The following is a 27,954-nucleotide window of genomic DNA, read 5'->3' as shown; positions in this document are numbered from 1 at the left end:
GTAAACCCGAGTCATGTAAACACAGCCTTAGAACACTCCTTGCGAGTCGTATCACCTTGCTTCTTGCTTCCGTCATTAAACGCGGTTATGATGCCTCTTTGTAACCTAAAGTGTAAAGTAAATTTTTATCTATTCTATACTAAAATATAATCGAATCAGTTAATTCGTCTTCAGTAGAATTAAAATACATAAGTACCATACAATGAGAAGATTGTATATTAATTTAGCGGCTTACTAAAACAGGTACGTAAAAATATATACTCATAACTTATTTTCCAAAGTGTGGAAACAAACTTGTGAATATCATTAAAAACCGGATGATTTATATGGAGAGTCTCAGACGAAATTCAAATAACAATAACTAACTTTCATTTTTCTTTTTTTTGATAAATAACTTGCAACCACTTGCAACTCATTAGTAATAGCCGCAGACTATAAATTTGAAGTTATGGAGTAAAAATTTATTTCTAACCCTAAAAGTGCAATTTGAGTCGGCCTGGGTCCTCCAATAAACACGTCTGTGAATTTCACGTTTACGATAATGTAAAATTTTGAAAGAAAAAAATAATTTTCATGTGCAAAGCAATGAGTACAATTTCTTGTTTACAAATTTTATTACATTAGATGTTTATCAAAAACTTTGTGAATAACTTTTTAAACTGAAAATTATTAAAATTTTGAATAGAAAAATAGGTTTTCTTCTAAATCGTCGGTTATAAATGTGAATTTCACCAAGGACAATGAACAAGCGTACATAAAAGTTGATTTTTTGTTGTCAGTTGTTTATTTGTAATTTCATCTTTATATTTTGCAATTATAGTTTTTAATTCTAAAAAACAAAAATTGTTGAAAATCGAATATATTTAACAATTTGAAAACTACCCCCCTCGTAGACAATTGATACTGTAAGAAACCTTTGAAATAATTATTTCTCCCATTTAATAAAAACAAACTATATTCGTTATTAGCAGTTGATCGAAAAATTTCTCAATTTTACGATAGTGAAAAGAATTTTTTTTAAAATTATATAATTTGTATAAAATATTAGGTTTGAAAGATAAAAATTTTAACTTAAAAAATATTTTATTTTAATTCCTGAAAAGATTGTGATGCCCAATTTTGCAAGTATTTTAGAGGTGAATTGAGAACCATTCATTATACAGGCACAGGAGCGGAATTTTTTTTACTTTTGTCGAATATACAAATAGATATAAAATACCTAAATAATTTAAGAAATATTTGAAAAAATATAAATTTTTTAATTTCAAATAATTCTGTAAAAACAAATACTGATTTTTCGATACGTAGATCCATCATTTATGTCATTATCGACCTTTAAATTTCTTGCAAAATTTATTATTGTTTCTCAATATTCTCCCTGAATTGCTTACAACAATGTTTAGAGTAATAAAAATAAAATATTTAAGCTCTACTTTGACACAACTTTTATTAAAATCTGAGGTAATGTGTTTTAAGATATACAAAAGTTAACTTTTTTTTCAAAAATTGCTTTTACCTTCGTAAAATTGAGAAATTTCTCTATCAAAACTGTTAATAACAAATATAGATTGTTTTTATTAAAAAAGAAAAATAATTATTTGAAAGGTGCCTCACATTGGCAATTGTATTGCTTTAAATATACAGCCCACAGATTTTGACGAAATCTTGCCAATTTTTTTTACAAACATTCAAAAATAATTTTTAAGAAACTTAACGAAACACTTTTTTGAATTTCGAATATTTATTATATTTTTATTTTAATACAATTAATAAATAAAATGATGACTTTAGTAGTTTATCTTTTCCTTTATTAGAAAAAAAATTTTATCCTCAATATCGCTTTAATGTAATATTCTAATGAGTATTTAGTTACATGGTGTTTCTTATATATTTTTTAGTCCTCTTTCAGAATCTTTAAAAAAATTTGACTCTTTTGACTAAGGATTAAATGTTATGATTTTTTAATTTTAATTTTTTCAAAAATCAAAATGGCGGTCAAAATATCTAAAATCTCGAATAGTCAGAAAAACAAATTGCAGACACATTTTCTTATCATAAATGACTAAAATTAGTATAAATCTGACATCTATGATAAAATTTTATCACTATGACTAATTTAACAATATTTTAAAGTCTTAAACAATTTGTTTTTTGAAAGATACAAATATTGAAAAATATATTAATAGAATTGAAGTTACATGATTCATTAATCCTTTTGAAAAAAATAACAAAAGAAAAAACGAAATTTTTAAACCTTGACTTGTTGATAATTTGGAATTTGTTTATAGCAAATGTTTAAAAATTCAAATTAATATTAATTGTTTATAAAGTTGTTAAATAATTGTGGTCAATAATTTTTTCTCAAAAATTTATTTAGAGAACAGTAATCTGCAATTTGTTTTTCTATGACTATTCAAAATTTTAGATAATTTTGCCGCTATTTTGAATTTCGAAAAAATAATAATTTCTGATAATGCTCAAATGAAAGGTCATACATTTTGGACGCGATATTTTGTCATTACAAATTTTTTCTGAATCGATTTCCATTCGAGTTGCTTTCTATAGTTTTAACAATGATTAAAAAATCTGTTTCCAAAATCAAATTTCAGGGTTAAAATGCAAGTAGATTTTTGCAAGACTGTTGAGACAGTCAACTTCAGTGTTATAAATCTACTTGCATTTCAACCCTGAAATTCATTTTTGGAAGGAGATTTTGAAACCTTAGGAAAGACTATAAAGATATTTAAGACAATTTCTGTTGGTAGTGTAATTAAAAAATAAAACCAATACTTTCTCATGTGATGAGAATGTAATAAAAATTTGTAGAGCAGAAAATGTTGATTTTTTATGTAGAATAATAACATGTGAACCATGATTTTTGGTTTCAGAGAATACTATTGTCACAATGTCTTTACCTCCCTATTTGCTGGGGCCCAACCCCTGGGCCACAATGATGGTTCAGCAGCAAGCCCACGCTCACCTAGCTGCAGCGCAGGCCCAGGCGCATGCACAGGCTGCGGCTCAGGCTCAGGTGGCTCATCACGCTCACATACATGTCATGTCTGGCACTCCTTTGGCGCAGCTGCCTAAGCCGTCAGAAGTGATTTCTGAAGACAAACTGCAAGAAAAAGGTAAACTTTACATAATCCTTTACGATAAACTATTGTTTTATATTTCAGGTTTTCGAAGCGTTTTCTAATGCTCTACAAGTTGGTTATGAGACTTTTAAAATTACTTATTTTTCAAAATTTTCGATTTTTTAACTTTAATATGTCTGGTTTTTTACTCTAAAAGAATTTTATGCGATTCTAGTTGATTATTAAATGTTTCGGAGCAGCTTCAACGAATTACTTAAAACTTGGAAACATTACATTTGTACTTATAAAGTTTCAGAAAATCAGCTTTTTGAACAAAAATAATTATTATATAGTTGATTTTTTCTTCCGTTGTCGAATTTTGTTGATGATTGATTGTTGAACCAAACTGATATCGTTTACAAATTTAATTGTAATAATTGTTCTGACATTTACATCGGGGAATCAAAACGTAGTTTGGAAAAAAGAATTAAGGAGCATAAAACCAAAAAAATTGAATCTATGGTTAATGAACATCAAACTACGCTTAATCATTCTTTGAATTTTGATGAAGTCAAAATTGTAGATTTGGAATCAAATTATAAAAAACGATTAATTTCTGAAATGTTATTTATTAAATTTAACGATCAATAAGAAAGAAGATATACAACTTCTAAGTAATACTTATTTTCCTCTATTAAGAAAACTGAAAAACCGCTGCCAAGTGGTACATTTTTATAATTTTAATGTTCATTTCATGAACACTTTGCTTCCTCATAGAAATAATAATAATTGAAATATAAGAATTAATTTTTATAAAAGAGTTAAAAATCATTAAATCTTGAACCAAAAAATATGTTTTTATATATTCTATAAGATGGTTATAATAGTTTAATAATTACACATAAGTTAATAAACAAGAATGTTGAAAAAATGATATTTTCCACAATTTTTGATTTTTCAAATACCAATAATTTTATAATTTCTGCCCGAATCAGGTTAAAAAATAGGTCAATCGAAGCGTTTTTTAATGCTCTACAAGTTGATAATGATACTTTTAAAGTTACATACTTTTATATTTTTCAACAAAATTTTCAAAAAAGTGTTATTTTCGAAAAATTTAGATTTTTAAAACTTTAATATCTCTGGCTAATATAAACGAAAAATGTCCAATGAAGGCTCAAAAGATGCGTCTGAAAAAACTCTACAAAACTAAAGAAAAACATTTATAGGTGCCCTAACATTTTTTTTAAGTTATGGCTAAAAAACGTTTTGTTACAAAATGAAAAATGCAAAAAAAATATAGTTAAACTTTATGAATCGGGATGAAAATACTCTCATTTTAGGGGCCATTCAAGTATTACGTAAACATATTTTTCAGGGTTTTAGACCCCCCCTCACCCATGTAAGATTTTTTATATGCATTAGCGCCATTTTTTCTAATGGAAATAAGCAATAGCTAGACCCCCCCTCCCCCTTAAATGCTTACGTAATACTTGAATGGTCCCTTATGTCCCCCGCACAGTGGTGCAAACCTGCAAATTGAGTTTCAAAAAGGTCTACAGGCCTTATTTTTTAACCGATTTTATTAATTTTTTTTAAATGAAAGCTTACAAAATTGCAAAGAGCTTTGTCGAGCCTGATTTTGAAATTTTTATTTGTTTATATTAATTTGTTTATTGCAAAGTTAACCAAAAGGAAGAATTTTTCAAATAATTTGTTCTCCCATTTATAAAATCAAATATTTAATATTCAAAACTAGTGAAAATTAATGTTAGTGTACTCCTTGAATAAAACAAAAATTAAACAGGTGAAATTTTTAAAATTATAAACAAATTAAGTTAACAAACATTGACAGCTATAACAAATTGTAAACAAGTTGTTCATTTCATGATCATTAAGCTTCCTCAATATAATATATACCAATCGTTTAATTTTTTATTTTAGAATAATTATTTTAAAGTGTTAAGATAAAATTTCAAAAAATACAAAATTTCAATTTTTTGTGAAAAATTAAAATATTTATTAATTCTATAAATTTGAATAAAATATATACTTTATATACATGAATCAATTCGTTTTTATGTCAGGAATGCAATTTTGCCAAGAATTAATAAAAATTTTAATATAGAAAAAAGTTATTTCAAAAAATTCAAAAATTAATTTTTTCAAAAATTAAAAAATTGTTGAAAAAATTTTTTTTTTTAGATATTTTCGAAAATCCTTCTGTCTGATTTTTGGTATTCGTGACCGTAATACACCTACAAAATTGTATCAAAATCCGTCAAGACGTGTAAGAGAAAATTTGTCCACAAGAATCGGTGACATACACACACACACACACACACACATACATACACACATACATCCGGACATTTGTTCCTCTCGACGAATTATATATACTACACTTGAAAATTTGTAAAAATAATTGATTCTAAAAAATTCGGAAATCGACATCACTATAAGGCTTCCTTTATGAGGAAGCAAAAAAGACAATATCTTTAATGGATTTTGATAAAATTCGTTACTCGGGGGTTTTTGGGGTCGCTGATTACGAGTCGGATGTTCGTTTTTAAAAATTCAAAATGGCGGATCCAATATGGCGGACGTCAAAGATAAAAATTCATCAGATTTACTTAAAAATCGTTACTTGGGGGTTTTTTGGGTCGCTGATTACGAATCCAATATCATAAGAACATGCATCCTATTCAAAAAGCATATTTTCTATTAACAGTTAATTTAGCTTTAATGTCGAATTAGAGAAATGTTTATTTATGCCGAAAGAGAATGCCAACGTTGGCATCGAAACTTCGCGTGGACGATTATTATTTTAAATGTTATTGTAATAATTACATAATCATTTCATCTACAATTTCTGATAAATTATTTTTTCATGAATTGATTGTGTAGATGTACAAACTCCCTTAAGGTTGAAAATATGTAATTCGAAGTTTGTATGAACTGTGTTTATTACATGAAGAAAAACAAAAAATCAGCATTCAATCTGCCCTTTTCAGAGCAAAAACATTGTTTCAAACACCAAAAAATTAATCATCATTAGCCTTGGTAAGTAGGAACTCCGGAGTAATGATTTTGAAGTAAATCAGATAAATTTGTATTTTTGACGTCCGCTATTTAAAATGTTAAAAAACTAACATCTAATTTGTAATCAGCGACCTAAAAAACCCCCTAGTAACGATTTTTAAGTAAATCTGATGAATTTTTAACATTGACGTCCGCAAAATGGCGGATCCAATAGGATCCGCCATTTTGAATTTTTAAAAACGAACATCCGACTCGTAATCAGCGACCCCAAAAACCCCTGAGTAACGAATTTTATCAAAATCCATTAAAGATATTGTCTTTTTTTATAATTTGTTATAGCTGTCAATGTTTGTTAACTTAATTTGTTTATAATTTTAAAAATTTCACCTGTTTAATTTTTGTTTTATTCAAGGAGTACACTAACATTAATTTTCACTAGTTTTGAATATTAAATATTTGATTTTATAAATGGGAGAACAAATTATTTGAAAAATTCTTCCTTTTGGTTAACTTTGCAATAAACAAATTAATATAAACAAATAAAAATTTCAAAATCAGGCTCGACAAAGCTCTTTGCAATTTTGTAAGCTTTCATTTAAAAAAAATTAATAAAATCGGTTAAAAAATAAGGCCTGTAGACCTTTTTGAAACTCAATTTGCAGATTTGCACCACTGTGCCCCGGGGAGACCTACAATTTAAAAAAAAATTGAGGCCTTTAGCTCTTTCTCGTTCTGAGATATTGAGGCGAATGTAATGTTAGTACACACACACACACACACACACATCGGGACAAATTTTTAAAATCCGTTTTTTGGACTTCGGAGGTCAAAATATGTCGAAATTTTTTTTTATTTATTTAGAACATTTATACGGGCAGTGCCCATTCGTACATAAAGTACTAAAAGATTAGGTATAACGAAAAAAAATTTATAAATATGTCAAAAAATCACAATCGAAAATTTTGCTAATACAATCCTTCCTCTATGAGGAAGCAAAATGATTTCATTTCGATTGTTTTGATTTGAGTCCATTGACTCCACACGTGCTGTTTATATGAAGTGCAAAATTGTCTCCTTTAGATTTTAGTCTTGTTTTGTCATCCGTACGAGATGTCAGTGTTTGTAAATTAATAATTATTTTTAAAAAATGTTCATTGTTTAATATAGTGGCCTGATGATGATGTCAAATGAATACACCGAAACGTTGCACATCTAATGAAATAGTGTTTCATTTATTACTCTTCCGATAATCGATTAAAAGAATATCAACAAACATAATTATTTATAAAATACAACTATTGCTCAAAATTGTTTTATTTACTTATTTATTTGAAAACATACGGGCAAATCCCATTCGTACAGAGTACTAAGTAAAACGTATAGTACTTTAGAAGTGATAGATTTAAATATTTTGAGGACATCAGCAAACAAGAGAAAAAATCTGAATTTAATTGCAGTAGTAATATCATTTATAAACAGTAAGAAAAGTAGGGGACCAAGATTAGAACCCTGAGGTTCTCCCGAAGTAGCCAAAAATACATCTGAAAATTCATATTCCACTCTTACTGATAACGATCAGTAAGGTAACTCTTAACCCAAGAAAGCAAAATCATGAAAAACCCAGAGTTTCCTTCTTCGCTAGTAGAACGTCATGATCAACCTTGTCGAATGATTTTGAGAAGTCCTTATAATATATGGTATTTACTTGAATACCAAACTCAAGACGTCGAAGAATATAGTCTGAAAAAAGACTCAAATTAGTATTCAGAACAGACCTACCCCTCATGAAGTCAATACTTTTTATTACTGCTTCAGTATTTGCAGGTAACAAACTATTACCTTTCGTTGTCAGAACATCTTCATATGCAGAAAAACCTCTCTTGCGATCAACATTTGAATCTGGCATTTGCAATACCTGCAAACAGACATTAGCAAATTCGATATGATTTAATCTCATACTAATGAGAGCATTCCGCACAAGATCATTTTTACAGACTTTTGATTTCAAGGCATCTTTCACTGAATTCACTAATAACATATAATATGCAACACTTGAAAGCTAGCAAAAGGGATGAAGTTCAGTAGATATAAATTTTTTGTAGCTTCAGTTACTTTAGATTGATTACTATTACTCGTAATAATTTTAGAATGATCAAAAATAGTTTGAACAGCTTTGAACAAAGATTTTGCTGGATCAAAACTCAAATGATCTAAAAAGAGTTCGTCACATTTTTTGCTCAAAGATTGTATTCTGTCTTCTAAGTTTTTTCTTTTTTTTACTGGAAAGAGCGGTAAGGCTACGTTAAATATTTTCATATAAGACAATTTTGACATCATTAGCTTTTTTGAAAACTGAAAAAATCACGAGCACTTTGTTCATTTTAGAATACAACAAATGAGACAATAGTGCTTTTGATGCTAGTACTTGAACTAACAGCTTTAAAACTCGAGTACAATAGAGAGAGAGAGAGAGTTGGCTCTCTACTGACTAATGATGTGATTCGAGTATGTCTTTTAAAATTTTCCGTATACATACATTCATACTATTATAAGTATAGGTATATACTTTTATTGTACCTAAATCACAGAGGTAAATCAACAAACAGTCTTTGCAAATTTTGCTACATCTTCAATATACTTCCGAAGGTACACTGCAGATAATCTCCAGGATCCCCACACTGAGAGAAAAGAAGGTACACTGCTGTTCATTTGAAGGTTGTGTATCGCAATTCAAATTTGGATCAACTGGGCGTGTAACGCGCCCCTTTAGAGCGCGCTGCTGACTCTTGAAGGAGAGTCCAGAATAGAGTCGAAGTCGGTATGAGCGCATGGTCTCCATAACCTAGGTTATTTGACCATGCGGTCTCTCTGCGTCCCACGAATCAAGAGTCAGCAGCGCGCTCTAAAGGGGCGCGTTACACGCCCAGTTGATCCAAATTTGAATTGCGATACACAACCTCCAAATGAACAGCAGTGCACCTTCTTTTCTCTCAATGCATCTACTCATTACGGGCATTGGAAAAAGCAGGGAGTATAGACTTAAGGAGACCAATGTAGTGTGTATGAAATCAACCATTTTATGTCGGAAGTTCATAGTTCTGAATCTTCTCGTATAGCGCGCAACGATCGCATAGATAGCTGAAGTTTTAAAATGAACATGGATTTCTATAAGTTTACTAATTCATGTATATACTATATATTCAAATTATAAATATAAATATAATAATAATAAGATAACAATACAAAGTCTATATTACAGGGCTCGGATTGTGCGACTTTTTTGTGAAAAAATGTGCTTTTTACAGATTTTTTTGATTCAGGAGTGTCGATCGCTTGACATAACCTCAAACTAAAAAGTGATTTTTAACAGCAAATAAAACCATAATTAAAATGATTTCACCAAATTCTGAAAGATCCAGTTGTACAATTATCAGGAAAAATTAGGTTGGACCAAAATTTGATGTAAAATCATAATTGTTAAACATTATGTGTTTTTTCTTTAAGGGTCAGTAACCAATTAAAATTTGTAACCAATTTTGATAAATAATAGCTCATTCTACTCATCTTTGAAACATTCTCTACATTTCCACTCGTTGAATTTTGTTTAAAATATTTTGTTCAAAAGTTATTAAAAAAAATTTTTTTTATTTTATTTGCTTAACTAATGAACAAAATATTTTAAATAAAATTTAACAAATGTAATTGTAAAAAATGTTTTAAAGAACGGAATGAGCTACTATTTGTCATAATTGTTAGATCACTTTTTAGTTTGAGGTTATGTTAATAACCTCAAAGCCTCAAATTATAGTAATAATTAATTTTACTATAAAGGTCATGTTATTCAGTGGCCACGTGCCTATTAAAACTTTATTAAAATTATTGACAGAACATTAAACTCTTTTAATCAATTTTATTATAACTTTTATAAATAATTAAATTTTTTGAAGAATTTCTTTGTTTTTTTTTAAATTGAATCCTTTAGTGAAGTTTTATAAAAATTGTATTAAAAATAATTGAATGTTTTCGAAGAATGTTATTATTTATGAAAATAAAATTCATTGTCATAATTTTATATTACCTATTTATTATTTGAAATTATTTTTAATTTCAAAATACAGCAAAAATAAGGTTAGGACGGTTAGGACTTAATCAAGCGACTATATATGCGATCGTTTGCCTTCTACAGGATGTACACGTACTACTGATGTACTTCCGACAAAATGTTGCGCCTTTCAGTGAAGTACATGCATATAAGATTGGTCTCCTTAAGTCTATACTCCATGGGAAAAAGCTTAGCTTTCTTAGCATTTGTAAAAGAATAAGTGTCTTTTAAATATTTCATATAATTGTGCTTTCTTTTTCGTGTGTTTTTAAACAATTTTTTAGTCTTGACAACATATTCATTCAATCTAATTAATTTATCAGAAATCACTTTGGCAATCTTATCTAGCTTGTGAGCATGATACTTGATGATACTGAATGTGAATTGAATGAGGCATTGCAAGTTCTTGAAGTAGCCGGAAACAAACATTTATATCAGGAGCACTGTCCGAAACTAACGCAAATACGTTCAGAGTTGCTGGTGCTCTATTTGGCGAAAAAGAAAAATATAAATAAATACGCGGACGCCAGTTAATTTTTATGAAATTAACAAAACACGAAATATAAATTTTACATGAGATCACAAGGAGGGTATCGTTGGGGAACCCTAATGAAATAATATAAAATAAAACCAAGTGACTTCCAGGAACAAAACCAAATTTATTAAAATAAAAAAAAACATTAATCACATATGTGATGTCGATCAAATATCGACTCTTGTCGATCGTACAAAACCAGTATCGGTTCAAACAGTCAAACAACATCGAACAAGTTTTCTAAGATCACACAAGTGATTCACGGTCGAACAAAGAGTATCATGTTTTCAAAATTTTTGTAAAGCGACAATTGATCGAAATATTGGCCCTTCTATCGATGTAAGGTCGCAGGGACGAACTATTGACCTCACAACTCTTATCCTTATTCTAGGATATTTGATCGAATAATACTTGAGTTAACGTTAGAATGATCTTCAAAAATTAATTTATTTTTATTTTTTCAAATTCAGGCTCATTTGCGCAGCAGATGGCTGTGGCGACGAGTAGTGCGCGCTCGGCGATCGGTGGGATCTTAAGGTCTATATTATCTTATGACAGACTTAATTTAATTAACAATTAAACTGCATCGACTGCACAATCAATCTCAAGACCAAAAACTACCTCAGGGGAAATTCCGCCCCGGAACTAAACCGACGGATGCGACGATGGCGAGACAGAAACGACAATTTCAATAAAGAAACATGACTTACCAAAAGTAGCGAATTTGGCAAAGGAACTTTCCACACAAATTAATCCGGGAATTGACTTAACACAAAATAATTATACAATAATGAGATTAACAAAGATTTATTGTTAAGTAATGCACTTTGTACTGAACTTAAAACTGACTCTAATTATAATAATTAAATTGGCTTACGCCTCAAACAATACTTCAAAATAATGTCAACACGCAAATTTGCTTTTCGGTAATGAATGATAATGACGCCGGCCGGCTTCTCCTCGCGACGGAAACTCCTTGGTCCAACGGAAAGACAGCTAACCCGCTCCTCTGATTGGACACTCGAAACCGCTGCGCGAAACCAACCCAAGGGCCTCAGACCCAATCAAAACCATTCCCGCAAAACCCGCGAATATTCAAAATAAATATTAAACTTAAATAAACAAAAAGGAAAATCATAACGAAATGCTTCGTTACACTCTCTAGGTGCTGACTCTTGGAACATGTATACTAGACTCTTACAAAGTTTGGCAATTAGTGTGTTATTTTATGGGGTTCAGGTTTGGGGTCCGCAATTTTTACATCAGATTGAAAGAATACAAGTGTTGTTTTATAAGAAGCTTTTGCTTCTGCCATTAAACACAGCAGATTATGCAGTTCGACTAGAGACGGGTTCTCTGCACCTGGCTCGTGGAGTCCTCTCATTGACGCTGAACTGAATTAAAAAAGTTTCGAAAATGCAATCTCACAGATATCCCAGGCAGTGTTTTGAGAGGCTTAGCAGCTTGGCGTTGAGCGACCCCTCGAACGGTTTTAATTGGTTCGCGCAGTTAAGGGTTTTTTTGTGGAATATAATATGATTGATTTGTGGTCGGACATTTCCCTGGACTATATCGAGCATTCTATTGGTTTAATCCTAGAGAGGTTTGGACGTTCCCTTCGATCCTTGGATAAGGCGCGGTGCTCTTCGTCAAGAAGTCTTTGTTTTTATTCTTCTCTTACCCTTCAACCAGTTGCACAATCATATTTAAAATGTAGATCCTCTTTAACACTTAAGAGAACTTAACGAGAACTTTGGGTTCAAAACGAGTTTAAAATAAATAATAAATAAATAATAAAATAAATAATAAATAATCTTTTTTTGACAAACAACAACAAACTTGTTAGGAGACATATGTTGGTGAATCTAAAAGAATGGTTAAAAAAAGACTCCAAGAACATATGAAATCAAAAACTAATGTTAGCGGCACATAAGCGTGAATTTGGTCATGATTTCGACTGGGATAATTTTTCGATTTTGGATAATGAGGTTGCTTGTCAAAAAAGAATTATATCTGAAATGATCCGCATTAATTTACAAAAAAATCCATTAAATAAAAATGATGACATAAAAAATCTTAATTTTCACTACAAATATTTCTTCCGAAAAAATTACATTAATTTAACTATTAAATATTCATTTAATTCATTCGCATAGTAACTCAGTTTGTTCGCGAGTCTCGTGTTAATCGCACTAGACTTTTAAGATTTATTTTTCGGTAAATAATTTTCTTATATTTGTAAAATTGTTGTAATTAAAAAATTTGTTTTTGTATGTTTATATAATTAATATGTAATAAATATTTTATAGTTTCTGATGAGGATGGCTGTGCCATCGAAACTTTAAAAAAAAGTGATGTTTTTTTAAACTAAACCTGACTTGGATTGATTGATAAATTTTTTCATCTCAATGATATTATTATATACTTGATTTAAAAAATTATGCAGTTATGCAATCGCATAATCTACCTTTCTATTAAAATTTATTATCTGCAATTGAATTTTTCATTAAATAAATTTTTTTCATGCAGCTCAAAAATGGCAGCAATTGCAATCAAAACGATTCGCAGAAAAGCGAAAATTCGGTTTCGTCGATGCACAAAAGGAGGATATGCCACCTGAGCATATTCGCAAGATAATTCGAGATCATGGAGATATGAGCAGTCGAAAATATCGACATGACAAACGTGTTTATTTAGGGTAAGCGCAAGGTTTTATGTGTATATTTGCATAAATTCTTCATATTTCATTTCCATTTATTTATTTATTCGGAAAAGTTGAAGTTTCTAAGGCTGAATTTGGGCACTGGATTTTAAAGAAATTAGTGTTACGGAAGATATTATGTTATGCATGACTAAAGAATTGTTTTCGCAGAGCTCTGAAGTATATGCCACACGCTGTGATGAAACTATTAGAAAATATGCCTATGCCTTGGGAGCAAATCAGGGACGTTAAAGTATTATACCATATTACGGGAGCCATTACATTTGTCAATGAAATTCCATGGATCATCGAACCAGTGTATATAGCTCAATGGGGGTAAGTTTTAAGTCACTTCAAAGTGTACCTACATTTTTTCAAAAGAATTTTGTCAGTGTACTTCTTGTAGATTTTCAGGTCTTATAAAATAGAAGTAAAGGAAGAAACTCTCTGCTTTTTCAAATAGAGTCAAAGTCTTTTTAAGATTCTCTCATCTTGCTGACAATTAACTACGAACTTTAATTCCCTTTGCCGTTATTGACTAATACTCGAAGTACTAAACTTTGCATTTATTTATTATTTGTAAACATAGTCGGAGAAATTGTTCCGAATGTTTCGATTCTACATTGTGGAGTACTAATTGTCGTATTTTTTTCTTCTAGAACAATGTGGGTGATGATGAGACGGGAGAAAAGAGATCGTAGACACTTTAAAAGAATGAGGTTTCCGCCTTTCGATGATGAGGAACCTCCCTTAGACTACGCTGACAATGTTTTGGATGTCGAACCACTAGAAGCTATTCAAATCGAACTTGACTCTGAGGAAGATCAGTCTGTCGCAAAGTGGTTCTATGACCACAAACCACTCGTTGGAACAAAGTAAGTTTTATTTTCAGGTACACGCATATAGTTATTTTGAAATATTGAATTTGATTGTTAAAAATGATTGATATGATGAAAAGCGTAGGGGTCCTGAAATCAATCACAAATGTGGGTTGACGGCTGCAACATGCTTACTGATTTGTCTGAGATGAGTTTAGTGGGGTGTTGTGGTTGGATTAAACGCTAAGCTGAAGTTACCTCAAATCGCGTATGACTGGAATTTATAAATCTTGGAAATGTTAAAAGAATAATGTTTTCAGGTACATCAACGGATCGACCTACAGAAAATGGAATCTGACGTTACCTCAGATGGCAACACTTTACCGACTAGCTAATCCACTGTTGACGGATTTAGTAGATCAGAATTTCTTTTATCTCTTCGACATAAAATCCTTCTTCACGGCAAAGGCGTTAAACATGGCCATTCCAGGTGGGCCGAAATTCGAACCTCTTGTGAAAGACAGCAATTCTGCTGATGAAGATTGGAATGAATTCAACGATATAAACAAAATCATTATACGGCAACCAATAAGAACGGAATACCGAATTGCGTTTCCTTATTTGTACAATAATCTACCACATTATGTGCATCTTTCTTGGTAAGAATATTTCTTTACTGCATCTTACTAAGTCAATTTCAATAAAAGATAACATTCTTTCAAGTACTGAAATCGTAAACTTTGTAAATTAAAATTATGTTAAATGAAATAACTCAGACGTCACACTAGTTTTAAGATTGACATTAAGTCTGTTTAATCTTACTAGCAGTGTGGTACATAAATTGGTAGAAGTTATTCGTAATCTTTGCAAGAGAATAAGAAAACTGCTGATGCTACCTACAAACATTTTATATGTGAACAGAAATTTATTTAAAAGTAATTTCTTCACATTAAACATTTTCTTTTTCTAGGTATCACGCTCCAAATGTCGTGTACATAAAAACGGAGGATCCAGACTTACCAGCTTTCTATTTTGATCCCTTAATTAATCCGATATCCCACAGAACTGCTCTTAAGGTAAGCAATGTTTTTTTTGAAATAATTTTTTATTTAAAGATGCTTTCTTTTACGGTATTATAATAATACATTTAATAGTATATTAATTTAAAAATTATAAACTTGACCATTATTTTTAATTAATGCGTACGCCATATTAGATCCACCATTTTGAATTTTATAAAACTATCATTAAATTCGTAATTAACGATGTCAAAAACAATCTATATTAATAATCGTCGTATTTTGATAATATGTTTGCAGTTTGAAGTTAGTTGTTGTTTGCTTTTTTGTTTTCTCATTTTTCAATCATTTTTCTTTTTAAATATTTTCAATTTTTAAATTTATTATTGTACTAGCCAAACTATCCGCGCGGGAATGTTGTATTACACTGTTTATTGTAAACAATTTCAAGTCATTTTAATTTAAGTAATTTTTAAAGAAATACTTATTATGACACATAACTGAAAAACTAATTAGAATTAAATTTTCAAATTATATTATATTTTTAAACTTCAAAGTACATAAAAAACTTTAACAAATTTTAATACTAATTTCAAATTTTACATCAGATTTTCAAAATTGGAAATAATTAAACTTTCTTGTACGAAGTAAATTGAATTTCGCAAAAATTGATATTTGATACCTAAATTAAAAATAATCTTCAACTTTCTGAACAAACAATATAAATTATATTTTTTTAGAGAATTTCCACTATTTTAAATTCGCTAATTTTAAAAAAAATTTCGAAAAAATCAATTATTTAACAAAATTTTATGCAATTTATTTTTCACAATAATTTAATTACTTTCACTAATAATAAAATTTTTCATGAAAAATCAATTTAAAAAAAAAGTTTTGATTAAATTCTAAGCAAGAATTTAATTATTTTCATAAATAATAAAACTCATCGAAGAATTTCAATTATTTTCATTACTATTTTAAATTAATAATCGAAAAATTCAGTTATTTTCACAAATAAAGTTTTCACACAAGAATTCAATTATTTTAAATAATAAAATTTTCATAATATTTATTATATTTCGAAAAAAAATAATTATTTAAAACAATGTTTATAAAATTCTAATGAAGAATTCACTCACTTTCAAGAATAATAAATTTTTTTACAGAAATTCAATACTTTTTAAATATTTTAATAAGCTTTTCCGCAATAATTCAATTATTTTCAAAAATAATAAAATTCTTCTCTGTAATTCAATTATTTTTGAGAATTATAATAAAATTCTATTCAAATTAAAAACTATTCAATTATTTTCATAAATAATAAAATTTATAGCAGGATTTCAATTATTTTTAATACAATTGAATTGCTCAAAAATTTAATTATTCTTAAAAACTTAATTTTAATTTCTCAACAAAAATAAATTATTTAAAAAAATGTTTTTTTTAAATTCTATGGAAGAATTGAATAATTATTTTCAAAAATTTAATAAAATTGTTCGAATGAAATTGTTTTAAATACAATTTTAATTAAATTGTTTTGAAATAATTCAATTTTTTAAAATTTTAATAACATTTTTTCTAAGAATTCAATTATTTACACAAATAATTTTTCGAAAGAATTCAATTATTAAAGATAAATAAAAAAATTACTCCCGAAAATTCAATTATTTTGAGGTATTTTAATAAAATTTTGTTCAAAATTCAATTATTTTCATAAAGAACAATACTATTCATCACAATAATTCAATTACTTTTAAAAATAATAAATTTCTTCTTGAAAATTCCATTATTTTAAAAAGTTCTAGTAAATCGTTTGCAAGAATTCAATTATTTTCATAAATAATAAAATGTTTTTTAGAAATTTAATTATTTTCAACAAAATTTAATCAAATAAATTTGTCCTGAAAACATTGAAAATTTTTAAGGTCCTGAAAACATTCTAAGTTAAAAAAATTTGATGAAATTTCCCACAGACATTCAATTATTGACAAATTTTTTAATAGAATTCTTTGTAAAATTTAATTATCTTTAAACAATTTTCGCAATTCAATGATTTTCAATATCTACTATTTTCATAAAATTTCCAAATAGAATTCAATTATTTAAAAAATGGTTTGTAAAAATCCAATTCTTTTCATGAATAATAAAAATTTTCATCAATTCAATTATTTAAATTAGAATTTGCATAAAATTATTTGAAAGAAATGACTTATTTAAAAATTTGTATAAAATTCTTCGCAAGAATTAAATTATTTTAAATTTCATGAATAATAAAATTCGTAGCAGAAATTCAATTTATAAGCAGGATAAGAAAAAAGTAAATATTTTTGATGAAAATTAGGAAAAAATCAGGAAAATAAAAAATATGGAATGGAATTTTTGTCAATTTTGTGAAGTGAATAAAACGAGTTTTTTTTCGTTTTTTTTGACATTAAAAAAAAATAAAAATAACCCACAAAAATTAATATTCAAAACAAACAAATGAATGCAGATCATTTGCTAACGGAAAGGAAACTGACGATTATTATAATGTATGTATTGAAAATCATTGAACTCTTGCAAAGAATTTTATCAAAAAATTTGAAAATAATTGAATTCCTTCAAAGAATTTTATTATTTTAGAAAATAATTGAATTCGTTTGGAAAATTTTATAACTAATTAAGAAAAAAATTGAATTCTTTCATGAAATTTTATACAAATTTTATAATTGAATTTTTACAATCACAATGATTCAATTATTTCAAAAAAATTTTTTAATTTATTAAATATAAAATCGATTTTGTTAATAATGGTAATAAATAATTTTACTATTAAAATTTTATTAAAATTGTTGATAGAAAATTAAATTCTTTTATACAATTTTGTTAGAGTTTTTGTAAATAATTAAATTCTTTTGAAGAATTAAAAAAAAAATTTTTTAAATAATGTAGTTTTTGAATAATTTATTTTAATTGAAAATTTTGAAATTAATTGAATTAAAAAAAAAATTTTTTCAACCTTTTAAAATAGTTGTGTCTGTAAATAATTATAATTAAATATTTGATTATTTATTGAAGTTTATTAAAATTGCATTGAAAATAATTGAATTGTTTCGAAGGATTTATTAAAATTTTAGAAAATAATTGAATTCTTTCGTGAAATTTTATTAAAATTTTGTTGAAAATAATTGAATTTTTGAAAAAAATGTTAGGTACTATTTATAAAAATAGTTGAATTTTTCCGAAGAATTTTATTATTTATGAAAATAATTGAATTCTTGCGAAGAATTATATTAAAATTTTTGAAAATATAAACAAATAATTATGTTCTTAATAAATTAATTTTTTAAATTTTGATTTTAAAATTATTTAAAACTTTATGTTTGAAAATAAAAAGTTTTGTTATTTGCATAATAATAATAAATAGAACATCACGTTAATTTTACTCAGTAGAATTATCACAAGTGACGATAAAATTTTGCATGACCAATTTACCTATAATCCTTTTAGTTAAAAGATAAATAATAATTTCATGTTCTTTACTTTTTGTTTATTACAGACAGTAGAGCCTCAAACAGAAGAGGATGAAGATTTCCTTCTTTGTGAAGACATTGAACCTTTCCTACAAGAAACTCCTTTATTCACGGATAACACTGCAAATGGCATTGCCTTACTTTGGGCTCCCAGACCATTCAATACCCGATCAGGAAGAACACGAAGGGCAATAGACGTGCCTCTAGTGAAGACCTGGTATCGAGAGCACTGTCCACCGGGTCAGCCCGTGAAAGTTCGTGTCAGTTACCAGAAGCTGTTGAAATACTTGGTGTTGAATGCCTTGAAGCACAGACATCCTAAACCTCAAAAGAAACGCTACCTCTTCCGATCTTTCAAAGCGACAAAGTTTTTCCAAACAACAACCGTCGACTGGGTTGAAGCCGGTCTACAAGTTTGTCGTCAGGGATACAACATGTTGAATCTACTGATCCATCGAAAAAATCTCAATTATCTTCATTTAGATTACAATTTTAATCTAAAACCCGTGAAAACACTGACAACTAAAGAGAGGAAAAAGTCTCGTTTTGGAAATGGTAATATTTTAAAAATATACCGCGATTTTATTTCTATGTACAATCGAGATTCAATCTTCGGTTCAAGATTGTAATGAGATATTTTTCTTAACTTTTCACTTTTTTCAGCTTTCCATTTGTGTCGAGAAATTTTACGTTTAACAAAATTGATCATTGATTCTCACGTCCAGTATCGATTAAATAATGTCGATGCTTTCCAACTTGCTGATGGTTTACAATATATTTTTGCTCACGTCGGCCAACTTACCGGAATGTACAGGTACAAGTACAAACTCATGAGGCAAATTCGAATGTGTAAAGATTTGAAGCACTTAATCTACTATCGATTTAACACTGTAAGTATTGTAAATTAATTTTATTATGGATTTCATTTTATATTTTTATTGAGTTGTGAGTTCATCAAGTCTAATTCTTTCTTTTGATTTTTAAAAGAAAATTTGAAAATTTTTGTTTTCCAGGGTCCTGTTGGGAAAGGCCCTGGCTGTGGTTTCTGGGCCCCTGGATGGAGAGTGTGGTTGTTCTTTATGAGAGGCATTACACCCTTGTTGGAACGCTGGCTTGGCAACCTTTTGTCCAGACAGTTCGAAGGACGACACTCGAAAGGAGTGGCTAAAACTGTTACTAAACAAAGAGTTGAATCTCACTTTGATTTGGAGCTCAGAGCGTCGGTCATGCATGACATTGTTGACATGATGCCGGAGGGCATTAAGCAGAACAAGGCGAGAACGATCCTTCAGCATCTCAGCGAAGCTTGGAGATGTTGGAAGGCAAATATTCCCTGGAAAGTCCCCGGACTGCCGATTCCAATCGAGAGTATGATTTTACGCTACGTCAAAATGAAGGCCGACTGGTGGACAAACACGGCTCATTACAATCGAGAGCGTATTCGACGCGGAGCAACGGTTGACAAGACAGTTTGTAAGAAGAATCTAGGACGTTTAACGCGATTGTACCTGAAGGCTGAACAAGAGAGACAACACAACTACCTGAAGGTAAATATTCATTCTTTCGTTATCTCAAGTGGAAGACGAGAATTAATTAAATCAAGCTTCGCACTCTTTTACTAAAACCTACTATTTACTATTTTTTACGTTATGCCACTATTTGGATATTTATTTTAGATCTCAGTCACTAAAAGCTACTATTTATGTTTTTCTTGAGAATTTCCACTGCTTTAAATTCGCTAATAATAGAAATTAAAAAACTATTCTCCAAAATTATAATCAAATTCTTTAAAACGATTCAATTACTTTCAAAAAATATTTGAAATTCAGTTACTTTCAGTGTCTAGTATTTTCATAGAATTTCGCAAAAGAATTCAATTATTTAAACAAAAATTGATAAAACTATTCGAAAATTCAATTATTTTTACAAATAAAGTTTTCTACAAGAATTCAATTATTTAAAATAAAATTTTCATAATATTTATTATATTCAATAAAAATTAATTTTTTAAAACAATGCGTTTATAAAATTCATATGAAGAATTCAATATTATTTTCAAAAATAACAAAATTTTTTCACAGAAATTCAATTCTTTTTAAACATTTTAATAAATTTTTTCGCAATAATTCAATTAGTTTCATAAATAATAAAATTCTTAGAAGAATTTCAATTATTTTTAATACAATTTTACAGGAATTGCTCAAAAATGTAATTATTCTTAAAAATTTAATTTCAATTTTGAGACATTTTAATAAAATTATTTGCAAAATTTAATTATTTCTTCGCAAGAATTAAATTATTTTTATAAATATTTAAATTCTGTCATGAATAATAAAATTCGTTGCAGGAATTGAATTTATTAACAGGATAAGAAAGAAATTAGAGCTGTGAAAAATTCGAACCGAACCGAGTTTTGTTCGGTTTTTGGGCGCCGAAATGTCGAATGTCGAATTTTCGACATTCGAACTAGGCGAAAAAATTCGAACAGTTCGGTTCGAATTATTTTGCACAGCTCTAAAAGAAATATTTTTGATGAAAATTAGAAAAAAGACCAGGAAAATAAAATATAGAATGGGATTTTTGTCAGTTTTGTGAAGTGTCTAAAACGAGTTTTTTTGGTCGTCAAGTTTAATTTTCCGGTATCTAATCTGATGTTAGTTCTTAAAAATTCAAAATGGCGGATCCAATATGTCAGATGACAAATATAAAAATTTATTAGATTGTCACGATACTTGTTACTAGAAGGTTGTTGTAGTCCCTGTTTACTAATGTTTAGTTTATTTTTAAATTTAGATTGTGGATTAATAATTAGCGGAGAAATTTTCAAATCAGTGACTTTGAAAATTCCCAAATAACAATTTTTAAGTAAATCCAATTAATTTAAAACAAAATTGACCGCCATGTTAGATTTGCCATTTTGAATTTTCAAAAATTAACATCAGATTCGTAATCAGCGACCCCAAAAACCCCCGAGTAAACATTTTCAAGCAAATCCGATTAATTGATAAAAAATGTCCGCCATATTGGATCCGCCATTTTGAATTTTGGAAAACTAATGTTAGATTCGTAATCAGCGACCCCAAAAATATTAGGACATGAGTTGTAAAGAAAATCCGTCCATATGAATAATGTGCCCCTCAAAGGGTTAAATTCATTCAACATTAAAATTTCATAAAATTTCAAATTGAAACCGTTTGAAGTTTATTTATTTATGAAAATTGTGAACGCAACTCTTTTAAAATTGAATTAATTTTGAGATATTTAAGTAAAATTATTCATTAAATAATGAATTTATTTTATGATAGTTCTTCAAAAATTAAGGTATTTAAAAAGAAATTTTTGGCAGAAATTGAAAAAATTGAAGGTTTTGTATTAGAATTCGTGGTAATTTTATAGTTTATGAGTCAAACAAAAAAGACACAAAAATCTGGAATTTTCTTTTCTGAAATCTAAAAAATTAATTTTTTTCAGTACTTTTAATAAAAATTCCTGACTTTTCCCTGAATTCTCTATATGTCAGAATATATGATTACTATAATTATAATAATATTAAAACTATATATTCCAATTCATATTTTATTTTTATAAAAAAAATTTGAATTAAAAATTTTTACGTTCTATTATTTTTAAAATTGCTAATTTTATTTAAAAAAGAGAGTGAGAAGTCAGCTAGAATTGTTGTTAGTTGTCATTAATTGTTAATGGAAGCATTGTTATTTACACGAAATTAAAGTGATCAACTTTACTTTTCCAGGACGGTCCGTACATTTCGCCGGAGGAAGCAGTTGCGATCTATACAACGACAGTTCATTGGCTCGAATCGAGAAGATTTGCCCCAATTCCATTTCCTCCTTTGTCCTACAAACACGACACGAAGCTCATGACATTAGGTCTGGAGAGATTGAAAGAAGCTTACAGCGTGAAGTCTCGACTGAACCAAAGCCAACGCGAGGAGCTTGGTCTAATCGAACAGGCTTATGACAACCCTCATGAAGCTCTGTCGAGAATTAAGCGTCATCTGCTGACTCAACGGTCCTTCAAAGAAGTGGGCATCGAGTTCATGGATCTGTACAGTCACCTAATTCCAGTGTACGACGTCGAGCCGCTTGAGAAAATAACAGACGCCTACTTGGACCAGTACTTGTGGTATGAAGCCGACAAACGCAGACTCTTCCCACCGTGGGTGAAACCCTCAGACGCTGAACCGCCTCCTCTCCTTGTCTACAAGTGGTGTCAAGGCATCAACAATCTGCAGGACGTCTGGGACGTGAACGAAGGCGAGTGTAACGTGCTACTGGAGTCCAAGTTCGAAAAGCTTTATGAGAAGATCGATCTTACCTTGCTGAACAGACTGCTCAGGTTAATTGTCGATCACAATATCGCCGATTACATGACTGCGAAGAATAACGTTGTCATCAACTACAAGGACATGAATCACACCAACAGTTACGGAGTCATCAGAGGCTTGCAGTTTGCTTCCTTCATTTCCCAGTACTACGGGCTGATACTCGACTTGCTCGTGCTGGGCTTGCAAAGGGCAAGTGAGATGGCTGGCCCGCCGCAAATGCCCAACGAGTTTCTCACTTTTCAAGACATCGCCTCGGAAACTGCCCATCCGATCCGACTTTACTGCAGGTATGTCGATAGGATTCATCTGTTCCTCAGGTTTTCTGCTGACGAGGCGAGAGATTTGATCCAACGATACCTCACCGAACATCCGGATCCGAACAATGAGAACATAGTCGGCTATAACAACAAGAAGTGCTGGCCGCGCGATGCTCGAATGCGACTGATGAAACACGACGTGAATCTCGGACGGGCCGTGTTCTGGGACATCAAGAATCGGCTGCCGAGGTCCACAACGACAATTCAGTGGGAAAACAGTTTCGTGAGTGTCTACAGCAAGGACAATCCAAACTTGCTCTTCAACATGAGTGGCTTCGAGTGCAGAATTCTGCCCAAGACGAGGACGTCGCACGAGGAGAGTTTGAACAAGGACGGTGTCTGGAATTTGCAGCACGAGATCACCAAGGAGAGAACTGCCCAGTGCTACCTGCGAGTGGACGACGAGAGTCTTCAGAGATTCCACAACCGAGTGAGACAGATTCTCATGGCTTCGGGTTCCACGACATTCACAAAGATTGTCAACAAGTGGAACACCGCCCTCATTGGCTTGATGACTTACTTCCGTGAAGCTGTTGTCAACACACAGGAACTCTTGGACCTGCTAGTGAAGTGCGAAAACAAAATTCAAACCCGGATAAAAATCGGGCTGAATTCAAAAATGCCTTCCAGATTTCCACCAGTTGTGTTTTATACACCGAAAGAACTCGGGGGCTTGGGCATGTTGTCGATGGGACATGTGCTTATTCCCCAGTCGGATTTAAGATGGTCGAAGCAGACTGACGTTGGAATTACTCACTTCAGATCGGGTATGAGCCACGACGAGGACCAGTTGATTCCCAATTTGTACAGATACATTCAGCCCTGGGAATCGGAGTTCATCGACTCGCAGCGCGTGTGGGCGGAGTATGCCTTGAAGCGCCAGGAAGCCAACGCTCAGAATCGGCGGCTGACCCTCGAGGATCTGGAGGACAGTTGGGACAGAGGAATTCCCAGGATCAACACTCTGTTCCAGAAGGATCGCCACGCGCTTGCCTATGACAAGGGCTGGAGGATTCGAACCGAGTTTAAGCAGTACCAAGTTCTCAAGCAAAATCCCTTTTGGTGGACTCATCAACGGCATGACGGTAAACTGTGGAACTTGAATAATTACCGAACTGACATGATTCAAGCTCTCGGAGGTGTGGAGGGAATCCTCGAGCACACGCTCTTCAAAGGCACCTACTTCCCGACTTGGGAGGGTCTCTTCTGGGAGAAAGCGTCTGGATTCGAGGAATCGATGAAGTACAAGAAACTGACAAACGCGCAGAGGTCGGGTTTGAATCAAATTCCCAATCGGCGATTTACTTTGTGGTGGTCGCCGACGATCAACAGAGCCAACGTGTACGTTGGTTTCCAGGTGCAACTGGACTTGACGGGAATCTTCATGCACGGCAAAATTCCAACACTCAAGATTTCCTTGATTCAGATTTTCAGAGCTCACTTGTGGCAGAAGGTTCATGAGTCAATTGTCATGGATCTGTGTCAAGTGTTCGATCAAGAATTGGATGCTCTGGAAATTGAGACTGTGCAGAAGGAGACAATTCACCCGAGGAAGTCTTACAAGATGAATTCTTCCTGCGCAGATATTTTACTCTTCTCTGCTTACAAATGGACGGTTTCGAGACCTTCTTTACTCGCCGACTCCAAGGACGTGATGGACAACACGACAACGCAAAAGTACTGGATAGACGTGCAACTGCGGTGGGGTGACTACGACTCGCACGACATTGAACGTTATGCGAGAGCCAAGTTCCTCGACTACACGACTGACAATATGTCGATATATCCGTCGCCGACTGGGCTGCTGATCGCTATCGACCTGGCCTACAATCTGCACAGCGCCTATGGAAATTGGTTCCCGGGTTGTAAATCGCTTATTCAACAAGCCATGGCGAAGATAATGAAAGCCAATCCGGCTTTGTACGTTTTACGAGAACGTATCCGGAAAGCCTTGCAGCTCTACTCGTCGGAACCAACGGAGCCTTATCTCTCGTCGCAGAACTATGGAGAGCTTTTCTCGAACCAGATTATTTGGTTCGTCGACGACACAAACGTGTACCGCGTCACCATTCACAAAACATTCGAAGGAAACTTGACCACCAAACCCATCAACGGTGCGATTTTCATTTTCAATCCCCGAACTGGACAACTGTTCTTGAAAATCATTCACACTTCCGTTTGGGCGGGACAAAAACGTCTTGGTCAGCTGGCAAAGTGGAAAACTGCCGAAGAAGTTGCGGCTCTAATTCGATCCCTGCCAGTTGAGGAACAACCGAAGCAAATTATTGTCACCAGAAAAGGAATGTTGGACCCGCTAGAAGTTCATTTACTCGACTTCCCCAATATTGTTATCAAAGGCTCGGAACTTCAACTACCATTCCAGGCGTGTCTGAAGGTGGAGAAGTTCGGCGATCTCATTCTGAAAGCAACAGAACCACAAATGGTTCTCTTCAACCTCTACGACGACTGGTTGAAAACCATCTCATCCTACACAGCCTTTTCGCGATTGGTTCTTATCCTGAGAGCCCTTCACGTCAACACCGAACGCACGAAGGTCATTCTCAAACCCGACAAAACTACCGTCACCGAACCGCATCACATTTGGCCCACTCTCACCGACGACGAATGGCTCAAGGTCGAAGTGCAGCTGAAAGACTTGATCCTCGCCGATTATGGCAAGAAGAACAATGTCAACGTTGCCTCCCTCACTCAGTCCGAAATTCGGGACATTATCCTCGGCATGGAAATCAGTGCCCCGTCCGCTCAGAGGCAACAAATTGCAGAAATCGAGAAGCAGACGAAGGAACAGTCCCAGCTGACTGCCACGACCACGAGAACTGTCAATAAACACGGAGATGAAATCATAACAGCGACGACTTCCAACTATGAGACGCAAACGTTCGCCTCCAAAACGGAGTGGCGGGTGCGAGCAATTTCCGCTACGAACCTCCACCTCAGGACGAATCACATTTACGTTTCCTCTGATGACATCAAGGAGACGGGCTTCACTTACATTTTACCAAAGAACGTACTCAAGAAATTCGTCACCATCTCGGACTTGAGGGCGCAAATCGCAGGCTACCTCTACGGATGCAGTCCGCCCGACAATCCGCAGGTGAAGGAGATCCGCTGCATAGTCATGCCTCCACAGTGGGGGACGCATCAAACCGTCCACCTTCCAAGTTTCCTGCCAGCTCATCAGTATCTCCAGGAAATGGAACCCTTGGGATGGATTCACACCCAGCCGAATGAATTGCCACAACTCTCCCCTCAAGATGTGACGAGCCACGCGAAAATAATCATCGACCAAAACCAGAATCCGAGCGAAGTCACATGGGATGGAGAAAAGACTATTGTGATCACTTGCAGTTTCACTCCAGGCTCCTGCTCGCTCACGGCTTACAAACTGACACCCAGTGGAATCGACTGGGGCAAGCAGAACACCGACAAAGGCAACAATCCGAAGGGCTATCTGCCCAGTCACTACGAAAAGGTCCAGATGCTCCTCTCCGACCGCTTCCTCGGCTACTTCATGGTTCCAAATCAAGGATCTTGGAATTATAATTTCATGGGTGTGCGTCACGATCCGAACATGAAATACGAACTGCAGTTGGCGAATCCTAAGGAATTCTATCACGAAGTACATCGTCCTGCTCACTTCTTGAATTTTGCCAGCCTCGAGGAGGGCGATGGCGTTGGCGCAGACCGTGAAGACTTGTACGCATAAAATGTGTAAGAATAGATTTTTCCACCTTTTCACATGTTTCATTTCTCAATAAACTGACTACAGAAAACTATTAGAGCATTGTATTATAACCATATGTTTCGTTACATTAAGCATTTTATTATTTAAGTAAATCAACAAGCGTAATAATTAGAGATATATTATTATTAATACAGATTATCAATAAACTTTATAGTTTTAAACTTCTTTGATCCTTTATTTATTACAAATTGTATGTGACCTGGACAGTTAAAGAGACTTTACGTTCGGAGAATTGATTTTCACTTTTTGGGTGATTATAATACACTGAAATCTGGATCATTTTTATGAAATGTCATTTTTACGAATTATCATTTATGCGAACTGTCATTTTTTCGAATTGTCATTTTTACGAAATGTCACTGTTGCGAATTGTCATTTTTGCGAAAATTAATATAGTAAATCTATATATACGTACAAGTTTACTATAGCTATTTTCGCATAAATGACAATTCGAAAAAATAACTTTTCGTAAAAATGGCAGTTCGCATAAATGACTATTTGTAAAAATGACTTTTCGCAAAAGTGGCAATTCATAAAAATGACTTTTCGCAAAAGTGTCAATTCATAAAAATAACATTTCGTAAAAATGACAATTCGAAAAATGACATTTCGGAACAATAACTATTCGTTAAAATTACAATTCGTAAAAATGATTTTTCGCAAAAGTGTCAATTCGTAAAAATGTCGATTCGCAAAAGTGACATTTTATTAAAATAA

General features: G+C 31.7%; 1 protein-coding gene across 1 annotated transcript; it reads left to right on the top strand.

Annotated features, from left to right (window-relative positions):
* The first annotated feature begins 55 nt into the window (after nucleotides 1-55).
* On the top strand, nucleotides 56-27,402 carry LOC122500041 (pre-mRNA-processing-splicing factor 8). Its single transcript, XM_043608739.1, has 11 exons — nucleotides 56-243; nucleotides 2,889-3,131; nucleotides 13,286-13,454; nucleotides 13,629-13,793; nucleotides 14,117-14,332; nucleotides 14,596-14,934; nucleotides 15,246-15,351; nucleotides 18,833-19,361; nucleotides 19,470-19,696; nucleotides 19,820-20,353; nucleotides 22,561-27,402. The coding sequence occupies exons 2-11, from the start codon at nucleotides 2,906-2,908 to the stop codon at nucleotides 27,196-27,198; spliced, it is 7,149 nt and encodes a 2,382-aa protein (XP_043464674.1). The 5' UTR covers nucleotides 56-243; nucleotides 2,889-2,905; the 3' UTR covers nucleotides 27,199-27,402.
* The last annotated feature ends 552 nt before the right edge of the window (nucleotides 27,403-27,954 follow it).

This window comes from Leptopilina heterotoma, unplaced genomic scaffold (assembly GCF_015476425.1).
Source record: "Leptopilina heterotoma isolate Lh14 unplaced genomic scaffold, ASM1547642v1 Lhet_180, whole genome shotgun sequence".
Lineage (NCBI taxonomy): Eukaryota > Metazoa > Arthropoda > Insecta > Hymenoptera > Figitidae > Leptopilina > Leptopilina heterotoma.
Note: the sequence above shows the minus strand (reverse complement) of the source record. Positions and strands in the feature narration are given on the sequence as shown.

Bases quoted from the DNA above. Each gene is read 5' to 3' on its own strand.
- LOC122500041 (XM_043608739.1), top strand. From the start codon at position 2,906: ATGTCTTTACCTCCCTATTTGCTGGGGCCCAACCCCTGGGCCACAATG. The intron at 15,352-18,832 runs GTAAGCAATGTT...TGTTTATTACAG, and splicing joins CCCACAGAACTGCTCTTAAG to ACAGTAGAGCCTCAAACAGA. The intron at 19,697-19,819 runs GTAAGTATTGTA...TTTGTTTTCCAG, and splicing joins TCTACTATCGATTTAACACT to GGTCCTGTTGGGAAAGGCCC.